Here is a 15,000-nt window from a genome sequence, read left to right on the forward strand (position 1 = left end):
ACGCCACTGCTGCTGTAACTACTACTACTACTACTGCTACTACTATTACTATTATTAAGGCTTTCTACTGTACTATGTGGTATGTTAAAGTTGTACTACTACTACTACTACTACTACTACTACTACTACTACTACTACTACAACCCCTCTGCTCATCTCCAGTTTGTTTACACAGGAAAATGGTCTTTGTGTGAGGGGAAGATAAGGTTATTTTATCTCAACTCCGGTCACACGTCATTTATCAACGGTGAAAGGAAAGGTGAGAGGAGCGGAGAGGGGGAATGCGAGGGATACATAGGGGAGAGGAGAGAGGAGAGAGGAGAGGGGAGAGGGAAGAGGGGAGACTCGTTTTCGAAAAGTAAATATGTTTCATCAAAGTTGTGGTTAGACGTAAGATTTGTAGGCTTAGGAAATTAACCGAGAGAGAGAGAGAGAGAGAGAGAGAGAGAGAGAGAGAGAGAGAGAGAGAGAGAGAGAGAGAGAGAGAGAGAGAGAGAGAGAGAGAGAGAGAGAGAGAGAGAGTTAAAAATCATAATCTTCAATCATTTCTTGATTTTCTTGTTAGAGGTAGTTGCCTGAACATATCCTCTCTCTCTCTCTCTCTCTCTCTCTCTCTCTCTCTCTCTCTCTCTCTCTCTCTCTCTCTCTCTCTCTCTCTCTCTCTCTCTCTCTCTCTCTCCAGTTAATAGATCACTTCACTCTTCTAAGACCAAGGCACAAGTTACACATTATTTTATTAAGTTAAGGGTGATGCATTTGCTAACCTAACCTAACCTAACCTAACAGAGCCTAACCCAACATATTCGACGTAAGTATCAATAGATTATTTATTTTATTTTGCGATGATTTATTTGCTTATCAAGACGCCGAAAATCTAGTTACTCATTCAACACAACCGTATCTTGCTTACTATGATTAACTAATGAAACTAAGTAATAGTCTGGAGGGCGTCTGTATTTTTTAATCACGAAAGTATAAACAACCACATTTTCCAGTGAACAAAAACACAAGAGAGAGAGAGAGAGAGAGAGAGAGAGAGAGAGAGAGAGAGAGAGAGAGAGAGAGAGAGAGAGAGAGAGAGAGAGAGAGAGAGAGAGCAAACTCGAATCAACTTGGTTTAATACGAAGCCAAAAAAAGTGTCAAAACTGAGGGAGGTTATCAACAAAACATTCACGCATTAATTTAGTGATTATTTTTTATATATATATTTATCACCATCTGCCATTAGGAGGAGGTTATTTTCTTTACCTATATAGACAGTGTGATGTGGAGGAGGAGGAGGAGGAGGAGGAGGAGGAGGAGGAGGAGGAGGAGGAGGAGGAGGAGGAGGAGGAGGAGGAAACTCAAGGTCGATATAAAAATTAAGATAATGGAAAAAAAAAAAAATGAAGGGAGAGAATGAGGGAAAAGTAGTTTTTTTTTTAAGAGCCTTTCATTTTATTCTTTATTCTTTTCTTCCACCTCTCATCTCCCAATCCGTCCTTTCACGACTTTCTTCTTACTTATTGCTCGTCCTTTTACTTTCTATCTCCTTCTTTCATTTCTCCAGTTACCTTCCATCTGCAGCCTTTGCTTTCATCCTCTCTCTCTCTCTCTCTCTCTCTCTCTCTCTCTCTCTCTCTCTCTCTCTCTCTCTCTCTCTCTCTCTCTCTCTCTCTCTCTCTCTCTCTCTGAACCCAGACTTGGTTTATCTCTCGTCTCGGATTTGAGACGATGGAGTTGTGAGGATACCAGACACTCCTCCTCCTCCTCCTCCTCCTCCTCCTCCTCTTCCTCCTCCTCCTCCTCCACCTTCTCCTCCTCCTCCCTCTCTTGCTTCACTCTCTTCTTCCTTGCTGTTGTATTAAGGTAATTTGCATCTCACGTGTAAATTATTATCATGGTTCCTTAGGTAAAGTGAATCTGTGTTCTTGTTACGTGTCGGGGGAACCACTCGTGTATATTCGTGTTAAAGGAAAACTTGCTAACTTTAATTCCTTGCGAGAAATTATACTGGATAGGAAAATAAAGAAAAGAATCATGGACAGTGCGAATGTGTAAATGAATAAATCAATAGAAGTAGTAGTAGTAGTAGTAGTAGTAGTAGTAGTAGTAGTAGTAGTAGTAGTAGTAGTAAGATGATAATGGTGATAACAACAACAACAACAACAACAACAACAACAACAACAACAACAACAACAACAACAAGAACAACAACAACACTAACCAAAAGTAGGTATATTAATGACGTAACCTCAATAACTCTTTCACGGTCGGTTTCCTTCCCCCCACCTCTCTCTCTCTCTCTCTCTCTCTCTCTCTCTCTCTCTCTCTCTCTCTCTCTCTCTCTCTCTCTCTCTCTCTCTCTCTCTCTCTCTCTCTCTCTCTCTCCCCTCCCTTTCTGCTCTAGACCTCTTACCTTCCCTTCCTCCCCTGCCTGCCTGTGTCCCCCCTCCCTCCTGTGTTCCTCGTTAGTTGGTGAACACGGATCTCCTAACGTCTTCCTGCCTGTGTCTCGAGTGGGTTTCCTTGGACTGACGCAAGATGGACCGGGAGAGACTGGCTGAGACAAGGATGGGCAAGACTAAAGAGGAGTGTATGTAAGACTAGACCAGGATGAGCTTGAGGTTTAGGCTGGAATTGTGAAGGAGTGTGTGCGTGCAATAGGGAAGGATGGTGAGGGACAGAAGGGTTTAGAAATGAAGTGAGTGTGATAGGGGATAATGTTGTAATGTGAAGGATGAAGGGATGTGCATGGTGTGAAGGTGACAGAACATAACATAAAAGAATATAAAGTAAGGAGACAAAAGGAACGTATTCTAGTTAGTTAATTGACCACAAACATTTGCAGCATACTAAACATTAAAGCATTACTGTACTCCACAAAACAAACACTTTATGACCACAAAAGGCAGCAACCAAAACAACCTTAAAACAAATCTCCAAAAACTTTAAACATATTGCTTACATTTTTATCATTTCCTTAATGTGCAAAAGAAATTATTGAGCACTTAAATTTGTATCATCTTTCATTGTTATCTATAAATTCTTAGCACTGATTCTAGTTTATTTAAATCTATTCTATAAGGAGTGAAGGAGAACAGGGATAAAGAGTGAGAAGGCAGAAAGATGAGAAAGTAAAGGTGAAATGATAAAGATGAAAGGTGCAGGAAGATGAGGAAGGGGTAAAGAATAATAAAAATCAGTATGAATATAAACAAGTGAGGGTGATATTGGATAATTAAGGTGTGAAAAGGATGAAAAATGAAGAGCGGGTGTGCTGAAAGAGTGAAGGAGAGAGAAATGAGTGTGGTTTATAAATTGAAGACAACGAAAAAAATAATAAAAAAAAATCTATAGATCCCTACTACAACAACAACAACAACAACAAAAACTGTGACAACAACAATGCCAATCAATCAACACTTTTTAAACATGATAGCTACTTCACTTTTTTCCTTACCAAGCCCTTTAAAAATTTCCTCCAATCCCTTCATGAACAGTTTAAGAGAAACAATGTCAACAACCACAGCCTTTCTTTCTTTTTTTTTTCTTTTTTCTTTTCTTTTCTTTTTTTTTTCGCTGACACTGTGAGGTGATGAGAGACTGAGTTGTGGGGAGGGAAGAGAGGAGTGAAGATTAGGTGTCTACGTGAGAGGGAAGAACACAGTGCCAATAGTATTCATTCAGAAGTGTGTTTGTGTGTAGGAGGACTAAATGAAAAAAATGTATCACCAATGAGGGGAGTTGGAAAAAAAGTGAAGAAAAATGAGTAGGTGTGAAGTATGAATCACAGAAGAGATATTACAGGGAAGGTACGGAGAATGTGACAGTACAAAAGCAGCAGAGAAAAACAGAAAAAAAGATGACCCTAAACTTCCGAGAAACCCACATGAATCCGAATTGATGGACTTGTTGACGAGGAGGTGAAAAATAACACAAAAATGCATGGTGAAAAACAGTGAGGGGGAAGGATCGGGGGGAAGGACTGCAGGAGAACGCAGACGAGAAAGAAGAGTGGGGAGGGAGAAAGGGGAGAAGGGAGAGGGAAAAAGGAAGACAAGCGCCCTGACTAATGATGTGTAAGCAAGAGGATTGGAGAGAGAGATGACAGACCACCAATGTCTTATTGATGATGCAGTGGGGGACAAAGAGAGAGAGAGAGAGAGAGAGAGAGAGAGAGAGAGAGAGAGAGAGAGAGAGAGAGAGAGAGAGAGAGAGAGAGAGAGAGAGAGAGAAACGCAGGGGAGAGAAATTCTACCCTTTTGTAATTTTTTTATCTCTCTCTCTCTCTCTCTCTCTCTCTCTCTCTCTCTCTCTCTCTCTCTCTCTCTCTCTCTCTCTCTCTCTCTCTCTCTCTCTCTCTCTGTGTGTGTGTGTGTGTGTGTGTGTGTGTGTGTGTGTGTGTGTGTGTGTGTGTGTGTGTGTGTGTGTGTGTGTGTGTGTGTGTGTGTGTGTGTGTGTATGCCTTGAATTTCTTTCCTCCATTCATTATTATTTAAATCCTTTGTTCCATTAGTATATTGGACTCTGCTTCCCCTCTTTCTCCCTTTCCACCTCTATTTACATAACACTTCATTTTTGTTAACATTATCAGTTCCCTCTGTTATTCCCAGCATTGTTTTCCTCTCCCTCTACTTCCTTTGTGCATTTGCCTATGTTTACTTCAGTTTACCCTGCTACACTGCTTACATCTTACCTATTAATACAGATCTCAAGGTATTATCATTTACTTCTCTTTAGCTCAATCGTCTTTGCAAAATTATTTTTAAATTTTGTGGACTTTCTTGCTTTATCAGTCTTTGTAATGTGGCTATGCATGCACTTCGTCTGTTATTGCATCAATCTTCTTTATTTCTTGTACTTCAAACTCAATACTACTCCCATTTAACTGTTTATTTTCCATCAAGTACGTTTTTTTTTTTTCGCCTATCTGTATAAAACATCTATAATTTGTACTTCACTCGGGATTAATTCACCTGTTTACTTCCAGTCACTCCATGCCAAACATTCTACTCATATATCTTTTACAAATTCATCATACTTGGTTCATTCTCATTAACCCTTCGCACATTCCACACATTCATGACTCAAATATGTGGACCCGACAATAGTTATGACCACAGAAATTAAAGCAAGAAAAAAGTTACCTTATTTGAAACTATGATCTTTTCATTCAAAAAAATAAATAAGTAAATTAATAAACGAAAATCCTTCAAAAGTGCGACCTTAAAAAATTGTTCTTTAAAAAAAATAAACAAAAAATAAACAAATAAATAAAAATAAACAAAAAATCCTTCAAAATCCGACTTTTAAAACATTACAATCTTATCAGTTAAATTAAAAAAAAGAAAATAATAATAATAAAACCCTTACTAAACAACATGTCCCCCATTCCTCAAACTATGACCTCTTAATCTTCAAACCGTGACCTCCTAACTCAGAAATGCGAGGTTAGTTGCGTTCAGGTCCACACATTGCAGCACATATCAATCTTCTCCCGCCCACTGATCCGCCCCCTGCCTCAATACTGCTTAACTCCCAGCTGGTGCGCAGGTAAATTCCCGGATATCGATAAAGAGATGAGTCCGAGTGATGAAGAGGAATATGATGGATTGCTGGGAGGGAAAAGAAATAAATAAAAGAGTCCATTAAACGAATTGACCTCGCCCTCATCTTACGATTAAAAGTCTGAATCGTGTATACTTGTACTTATTTTTATTTATTTTATTATTATTATTATTTATTTATTTATTTTATTTATTTTTTTTTTTATACAAAGTCACACATCACCACGTTTCATTTCACAAATTACGTTTCGTTCATCTTGCACCTTTCTCCCCTCTTCTCCTCCTCCTCTTCCTCCTCCTCTTCATTTCCTCCATGGAGAAGACCCTAAATGAAGCACCACCAATCAACTGAACCAAAGGCTGCACTCTGCGCACACACACACACACACACACACACACACACACACACACACACACACACACACACACACACACAATGGACCAGACGCCTCCCAAGCGCACCCAATCCAATCTCCGCACAAGGCACCACCACCACCACCACCACCACCACCACCACCACCACCTCATAATAAAAAGAAATTAATTAGTGAAATAAATACTGGGGTTCCAATTTTTCTCGTGACCTGGTGACCCTCAGTTCGAGCCCCGCTGAGCCGCCTACCCACGCTCCCACGCTCCCTCTCCCCCCTGGCGGTGATATTCAAAGCTAAATTTGTTTTCTGCACAGGGGAATCTAGTCTACACTTTCCCCCACACTCCTTTTTTGTCCTTTATTTTCATTTTTTTCTTTCTTTCTCTTCTAGTCTTTCTTTTCCTAAGTGTTCTTCTTAATCTTCATTCCTTTACTATATTCTTATTTCTTTACGATTTTTCCCTTGAACCTTTTTCTTCTCTTGCTATTTTTCCTTAACTATTTTCCTAACTTCGATTTCCCTCTTAAACTGCTTTCCTCTTCTTAAAAACTTCTTAATTTTCTTTCCTATCTATGCTGTTAATCTCTATTTTATCCCAGACTCTCTTTCCCTTAACCTTCCTCCTACCTTTCTACCCTCTTTTTAACACTTCTCTTCGCTAAATACCTTCCCAATAACATTCTTCTTTCTTTACATTTTTCCCGTCATCCTTTCCTCCAGTCACTCTCACTCCACTTATGTTTTTCTTCTCTGTCCTTCGTCTTCCCACTCAACAACTTTCTTTCCTTCCTCCATTCCTCTTACTGTCTATCTATCCTATACTTTCCCATTCACTTTTTTTTCTTTTATTCCTCCCTTTAAGTCTTTCTTACCTTGTTTTGATCCTTTTCACGTCTTCACTTTCACGTCTTCAATCTTTTCACCCTAACCTCTTAAATTTCTCTCTCTCTCTCTCTCTCTCTCTCTCTCTCTCTCTCTCTCTCTCTCTCTCTCTCTCTCTCTCTCTCTCTCTCTCCCCTATTCCAATTCTGCGTTCACCCTTTCCACCTCTTTATCCCTCTTTTTTTCCTTCATCTATTCCCCATCCTACCTAACCTTCCCAGTGCCTCCCTGCTTATCTTTACTCCCTCTCTCTTTTTATCTCCTATTCCAATTTCCTCCACAGCTCACCAATCTGTTCTCCTACGTCCCTTCTTGCCCTTATCCCCTTTTTCTTCATCCTTCATTTCCCACAATCCTTTATTCCTTCCCTCACTGCCTCTCCCTTCCCCTCTTCCACCTCCTCTGTCTCTCTCATGCATCCTTCCCTCAAGCTTCTGGTTACCTTGGTATAATAATATTCTTTGTCTGGGTAAGGCGCCTAGTGACTGGAGCTCCATCTACTCTGGTCTGCCAGGGCGGGGCGGGGCGGGGTGGAGGGTTAAGTTAATCATTGCAAATCTTGTTCCTGAAATGTATTTTTTGGTGAAAGCTTTTGTGTGTGTGTGTGTGTGTGTGTGTGTGTGTGTGTGTGTGTGTGTGTGTGTGTGTGTTAAGGTTTATTTTATCATCTTCTATTACTACTACTACTACTACTACTACTTCTACTTCTTCTTCTTCTTCTTCTTCTTCTTCTTCTTCTTCTTCTTCTTCAACGCTCTTCTGGTGTCATGATTACCGATTTTACTTCATCATTTTTATGTGCGAGGGAAGAAGGCAAGAAGGCTGCCTAGTTCACTGACCGACTAACGTTACGTACACTCAATCTATTTAAATTCACGCTTAAGCTGACGTGTGTGTGTGTGTGTGTGTGTGTGTGTGTGTGTGTGTGAATGTTGTGTTTTCTTGGTTATTTTGGCTTCCTTGCTATTTTTTTTTTTTTCATAGGATTTTATTTTAAGGAACGGCAGAGCGAAATGGAAATTGTTTTTTAAAAAGTTGGAGTCAGCAGCGAAGGAAACATTTTGCTTGCGTGGAGAGATTAAATTCAACGAGCTTAATTTTCCTTCAGCGTTTAGTTAAGAGACACGTGATTAAGAGAGAGAGAGAGAGAGAGAGAGAGAGAGAGAGAGAGAGAGAGAGAGAGAGAGAGAGAGAGAGAGAGAGAGAGAGAGAGAGAGAGAGAGAGAGAGAGAGAGAGAGAGAGAGAGAGAGAGAGAGAGAGAGAGAGAGAGAAAGCTGAAACAATAACTCATGAAAAAAAATATCAAAATCTCTTAAAATCCGCGAGAATAAAAAACAGAGGAAAGAAATATGAATCGAGGACAAAAATTCTGAAAACATGCAAGCGGATTTACGATAAAAAAAAATATATACCCAGAAAAACAAAAAGCCCCAAAATCACACAGGTAGGAGGAGGAAATGCCAGGTGTGTCTAAGATCAGGTGAGGTTATCATGTGTGTCTTAGCTCACCTGAGTCTTGCACTGAGAGCAGCCACGCAAATCCAGGTGAACCGTGACTCATCATACCTGGAGAGTCACGAAGGTGGAGTTGAGTCTAAACCGCATCACCCCATCACCCTAACACTCCATCACCCCATCACCGTCCCATCACCCCAGTATTCCATCAGTCTGTTCTCTCTCTGTGTTGCGTTTGGTGCTGTTATTGGAGGAGGAAAGAAAGGAAAGGGGGTTATGAGGTTAAGGGAGAGGGGAGGAAAGCAATGGGAGGGGAGCTAGAGGGATACGATAAAGGAAGGGAATCTGGAGGAAAAAGAAAATGGTTTGGTTGCTCTTAAGAAAGAAATGGAAGTGAAAGAAATCAGAAAAGAAAGGAGTTGGGCCTGAACACAAGGAAACGGACGAATGAACGAAGGAAGAAATTTAAAGAGATGAAAGGAGGAGAGAAGGGAATGAGGAGAGGAAGGAAAGGAGGAAAAGAAGCATGGTTGGTTGAACTAGTTGGGACGAAAGGAAGAAAAATGAGAATTAAATTGGGAAAAGATTAGGGCAAAGTTTAAACACGACCCAACGAGTGAAGTAAGGAATGAGGGACGGAATGAGGGAACAAGAAAGAGATGAAGACAAATGAAAACAGAAGTAAAAGAAAGAAGTTGGTTCAATGGCATAGGAAGGAAAGACAACAGAGACAGAAATGGAGGAAACAGTGATATAAAGTTTCAATGCAAGACAGAATATAGAAAATAATGTTAAAATGGAGAAACATGCTGGGTGTCAAGACGTGTTATGAGACGTGTGTGCGTGTGTGTGTTAGCATGAGGTTAGATTAGTGTGTGTTACGGTGACACGGGCGACGTTGCGGCATGTTACCTCTACCCTGACTTTGCAAAACACCTGCCACGCTGCACAGATTGTGGGTGTACAGGTGACGGTAAGGCGGAGGCGGGCAAGGCTGTGGCGGCAACACTGGAGCGAGCAATCTGTGTCTGCCGGACAATTTCAGTGTTTGCTGTGTTGTAAATAAAGGGTCCGCCAGGTTATGCCCATATTTCACCTCGCTTACAAACACAATTTCGTCAGGTAATAAAACATTCGCCATGCTGAGGAAAATACCCCGTCCCTGTTCCGTCCCCCATTCCCCCCTTCCCCCTTCCCTTCCGCTCGCTTACCTTGTGTTCCTACGCCATAATCGGTCGTTGGCGCTCCGTAGCTGCGTCATAAAGCCATAATTAAGAGGCGGCGAGCCATAGATAAGTGCCTCCATAACGCACGACCGACACGCGCCCCGCTGTGGCCAAGCCTGGCGTGCGGTGATGGCCGTGCTGTTATGCCGCCAGTGAGTCACGTGCCCGGAGTGAGGCGCTGAGGTACGTAATAATTAGCGGCGCCTCTCACTCTTGTGGTCACTCCGCTTCATTGCAGCGCGTGACGGGAAGTTCAGTAGATGTTTCTCACACTTACATGGGCAGCGCGTAGACACACACACACACACACACACGCACACACACACACACACACACACACACACACACACACACACACACACACACACACACGCCTTTGTCGCAGCGAGAACACCAGTAATTTCCTTCTACTTTGTTACGCGCCATAAAAAGAGACACACAAGTAGATTACATAAACACGCCATACGTGGAATACACAAGTGGCGAGTGAGCATTTGTGGCGTATGTAGGAAGTATTATTAGTGGAGCAATACGCTGTACACATTCAAAGTATAACAAATGACACACAACTGGCAACACCTGACACTTGTTTCCACCTAATTATACGTAACCACACCTGACAAACATGATAGATTTTGTTACGATGAAAAGAAGTTGACACGCGCGTCACAATACAGAAACCAAAGGAAAGTGTCCGTCACCCACGCCTTTCACAGTCGAGGTTGAAACGAGTTATATGACAGCACTTCAATCCTTCTGTAATCAAGGCCGGAAGAGCGACGAGGGAAAAGCAGAGAATAAAAAAAAACGAAAGAAGAGATAAAACTGCTAGCTTCTATAAAACATGTGTTGATATGAGGGAGGAACACAGGCAAAGGTCATGCATAAAATATCACATCAGGTAATTACTCACCGGGAAAAAGAGGAAGTAATTATTTATAAGAGGAAAAAAGGAAGAACGCTGGCGATGGAAATATGTAAAGCGTCGTCAAACGGGCAGACTATCTTTTCATTTGATCATCTAATTGTAAATATAGAAGAGAGCGAAGGACACGCAAACAGTGAAATATATATATACAAAAAAAAAAAAAATGAAAATAGATACGAATTGAAAAACCCGATCAGAATTAGCTGAAAATAACAAATAGGAACAAATTGGAGGAGAGGTAAAGAGATAAAGTGGAGATGAAAAGAGAGGTAACGAATACTCGTATTTCTGGAACAAAAACATCAGGGAAAAAAGACACCATAAAAATATCACTGCCATGACTTAGTAAAATGTGTGTGTGTGTGTGTGTGTGTGTGTGTGTGTGTGTGTGTGTGTGTGTGTGTGTGTGTGTGTGTGTGTGTGTGTGTGTGTGTGTGTGTGTGTGTGTGTGTGTGTGTGTGTAAAACAATTTTGCACCATTCCATGAGAACGTTAATGACAAATTTAACACAAACACACAATAAGTGAATGGATAGATAAATGAATGACCGACAAAATAAATAAAGAAAAACCAATTAAACAAACAAAATAAACAAAATGCATCAATCTAACTTCAGATAAACACAAATAAACAAGACTTACAGAAAAACAACAACAGCAAAACCACCAAAAAAAAAAAACGAGAGAATGAATAATGAAGCAACAGAATAGCGAAAGCTCACCTCGCCACAAAAAGAGAAGAATATATCAAAGGCGACAGCGAACAATGGAAGAGGGAAAAAGCGAGATTAAAAACATTATAAAGAGGAACCTTTGAAAAGTAGAAAGGGACAAAAATAAAAGGTAGTAAAGATGAAATATCGAGATTATCCTGCAAATACTGATGAAAGGATCTTGTCCGAAGCAGGAGATGAGAGAGAAAGAGATGAGAGAGAGAGAGAGAGAGAGAGAGAGAGAGAGAGAGAGAGAGAGAGAGAGAGAGAGAGAGAGAGAGAGAGAGAGACGCTCAGGTATTGAAAACAAAACTATGATGAAAAATGGACCGAAAATACTCCGTCGATCTCTCTCTCTCTCTCTCTCTCTCTCTCTCTCTCTCTCTCTCTCTCTCTCTCTCTCTCTCTCTCTCTCTCTCTCTCTCTCTCTCTCTCTCTCTCTCTCTCTCTCTCTCTCTCTCTCTCTCTTACAACTCGCACGCACCCCTTAAAAAAAGAAAAGAAAATGTAGATGAGCAAGAAAAGGAAACATGAGAGAGAGAGAGAGAGAGAGAGAGAGAGAGAGAGAGAGAGAGAGAGAGAGAGAGAGAGAGAGAGAGAGAGAGAGAGAGAGAGAGAGAGAGAGAGAGAGAGAGAGAGAGCGAAAGACATACACACAGAGCTCACCACTAATCCTTATATGAAAGCGTGCATGCGTCACCCACACTATTACCTTTACCCACCCCCACCCCTCCACTACCCCGTCACCCGGTATGACCCAATTTTCCACCTGCCTCGCGCCACATGACAGTCTGGCGGCCTCAAAGATGTGTCATAGTGTAGGAGCCAGGAGGGATAAAAAGACTTTTTTTTCACAGCCGATACTGAGAAAAAGAGCAGGCTGGATAGATGGTCAGGAATGATGATAGTCCGTGCGATGGTGGGTAGCCGCCAATGGTTGGGGGCAGATGGGGTGACGGGGGAGCGAGGCTGTGGTGAAAGAGCTGGTGTTGGGGAGTGTAAATGAAGATAGTGGAGGTGGAAGTGAAAGATGTAGATGAAGGGACGGGAAGAGAGATTGGAGGGAGGGGACTGGGACAATGTGGCGGAGGAAGAAGAGGAGGAGGAGGAGGCCGAAGAGTATAATTATAATGATGGGGTTGGAGGACCAGAAGGGAAACTAAGAAGATTATGATGTGATGATGAAAGGGTAGCAGAGTGTAGATAAAAAAAAAAAGTGATAATACGCATCTACCACAGGGATGAAGATAAAGAAAAAAAGACGCATTAGTTCAGACAATCTAAGGTAGAGGAGAAAAGAAAAAAAACATTAAAATTCAGGAGCTAACAACCAATGGAATTTAAATAATGAATGAGAGAGAGAGAGAGAGAGAGAGAGAGAGAGAGAGAGAGAGAGAGAGAGAGAGAGAGAGAGAGAGAGAGAGAGAGAGAGAGAGAGAGAGAGAGAGAGAGAGAGAGAGAGAGAGAGAGAGAGAGAGAGAGAGAGAGAGAGAGAGAGAGAGAGAGAGAGAGAGAGAGACAGTGACATACTATATTTACTTCAAAAAATAAACAAGAATTTGGTGTTCAGAGGATAAAAGTATTGGTAATACTAATGATAATTGCATCGTGTGTGTGTGTGTGTGTGTGTGTGTGTGTGTGTGTGTGTGTGTGTGTGTGTGTGTGTGTGTGTGTGTGTGTGTGTGTGTGTGTGTGTGTGTGTGTGTGTGTACCTAGAATATGCAAGGTAAGTTATTACATTGCATGATATTGCATTCATTGGAAATTAAGAATAAACACACACACACACACACACACACACACACACACACACACACACACACACACACACACACACACACACACACACACACACACACACACACATTTCAGCGTCTCATATTCCCTGTAGTTATTAACTGTCAGACAGACAGCCAGACAGACACGAGAGAGAGAGAGAGAGAGAGAGAGAGAGAGAGAGAGAGAGAGAGAGAGAGAGAGAGAGAGAGAGAGAGAGAGAGAGAGAGAGAGAGAGAGAGAGAGTGTGTGTGTGTGTGTGTGTGTGTGTGTGTGTGTGTGTGTGTGTGTGTGTGTGTGTGTGTGTGTGTGTGTGTGTGTGTGTGTGTGTGTGTGTGTGTGTGTGTGTGTGTGTGTGTGTGTGTGTGTGTGTGTGTGTGTGTGTGTGTGTGTGTGTGTGTGTGTGTGTGTGTGTGTGTGTGTGTGTGTGTGTGTGTGTGTGTGTGTGTGTGTACCGTTCTATTTCTGTACATAAGCTCTGGGTTACAAAGGTTATGTTGTCCAGCTAAGCCCGTGAGAGCGGACCGTCCACCTGCAGGCAGGCGATCAGTCTCTCCGGCGCGTCGCGTGGAACAGTTTTCAGTGCACATTGTTAATTCTTGGCCACAATAAGTATCGACGCGCCTCGCACGCGTGGCATCACGGCGGCAGGAGTGGCGCAGTTTTATGTTAGTGTTTCACGAGCAACAATTACGCAATGAGTGTATCGGAAGTAAAACAAGTGTTGGCGCGAGTAATGACAGTGAGGGCACGAATGGCGACACCAACACCATTATTAGCGACGCGACCATCGCTGAAAACTATTAATGTGCGAATGACGCGCGTGACGCTGGTTACTGAACACCATTTGTGCTGGTAACACGCGGCGACATGACGCGGATCCCGCCGCTGCTGCACAACGCATTAACGCCCAACCAAAACTATGGGCTAAAATATCCTATTGCCAGAAAAGGTTTGAAACAATTAAACATTTTTTTTGTAGTAATACGTAGTAGTTTATAAAAGTATTAGGCCGCATTTATAAACACTTCGCTCACTACGACAATTTTCAAAGGCCTCAGAGATGGTTAGCCGAGCTATCAGGAGAGTTTGTCCTGTTAATAATGTATAAATAACGTTAATCTGTCACTAGAACAGTAAAAACATCCTTAAAATCCGTGTGACGTCAAGCAGAGCCTTCTGAAAGTAGTGGAAGTGCAGGAAGGAGTGTCTCAGAATAAGGTCGCTAATACACCGGTGTAGGATGACAGGGAAGGAGAGTCTTCCGTTCCCCAATACACAACAACAACAACAGGAGGCAGCGGCAGCAGCAGCACTGACACACACCAGCCGCCACACCGCCGCCCTGTTTCCTCTCTCAAGACATTTACATACTGGGTGAAAAAATACTGGTGCTCATTGAGGAATGCATAATATGCTGTTACCAACAGTGTGCTGTCGAGGGTGTGCAGGCGCTCTCTCTCTCTCTCTCTCTCTCTCTCTCTCTCTCTCTCTCTCTCTCTCTCTCTCTCTCTCTCTCTCTCTCTCTCTCTCTCTCTCTCTCTCTCTCTCTCTCTCTCTCTCTCTCTCTCTCATGTTAGACGGTCGCATATTCCATTCAAAAGACCATAAAAATACGAGGAATGGAGGAGGAGGAGGAGGAGGAGGAGGAGGAGGAGGAGGAGGAGGAGGAGGAGGAGGAGGAGAAAGGAGACAGAAGCTGGAGGAAGAAGTGAGAGGGAGGATGACAACGACGAGAGCGTTCATTATTCATATCACAAACTTTTTCTCCACGTCAACTTTATAAGCCTAAACAAAGACAAATATGAGTTACCTAAAAAAAAATAAAAATAAAAAAACAAAAAAATAAATAAATAAAACAACTTGAATATTGTTACGGCCACTGTCATATTAACTCCAAGCACGTTGATGAACAGGAATCAGAGCAAAAAGAAATAGGTAATGCAAAGAAATACCACTGAAATTTCATTCTCTCCCTGCCTCGCCAAGACCCGCCCACCGACTCCATACATAAAACATCAGATAATGCGCCTCTGTGTTCCCTGCCAGCCCTCTACCCCCCTCACCCGAACCTCCTACCCGAACCCTCCCACCC

At 42.1% G+C, this 15,000-nt stretch overlaps 1 protein-coding gene across 1 annotated transcript in view; it reads left to right on the top strand.

Annotated features, from left to right (window-relative positions):
- Positions 1-15,000, top strand: part of LOC135093585 (uncharacterized) — a 136,799-nt gene that overhangs the window by 12,536 nt on the left and 109,263 nt on the right. Inside the window, exons 3-4 of the mRNA XM_063992977.1 lie at positions 14,336-14,348; positions 14,955-15,000. The exon at positions 14,955-15,000 is cut by the window's right edge and continues 266 nt beyond it. Of these exons, the coding sequence (XP_063849047.1) occupies positions 14,336-14,348; positions 14,955-15,000 (59 nt within the window). The remainder of the gene's footprint in view (positions 1-14,335; positions 14,349-14,954) is intronic.

Source organism: Scylla paramamosain, chromosome 43 (assembly GCF_035594125.1).
Source record: "Scylla paramamosain isolate STU-SP2022 chromosome 43, ASM3559412v1, whole genome shotgun sequence".
Classification (NCBI taxonomy): Eukaryota; Metazoa; Arthropoda; class Malacostraca; order Decapoda; family Portunidae; genus Scylla; species Scylla paramamosain.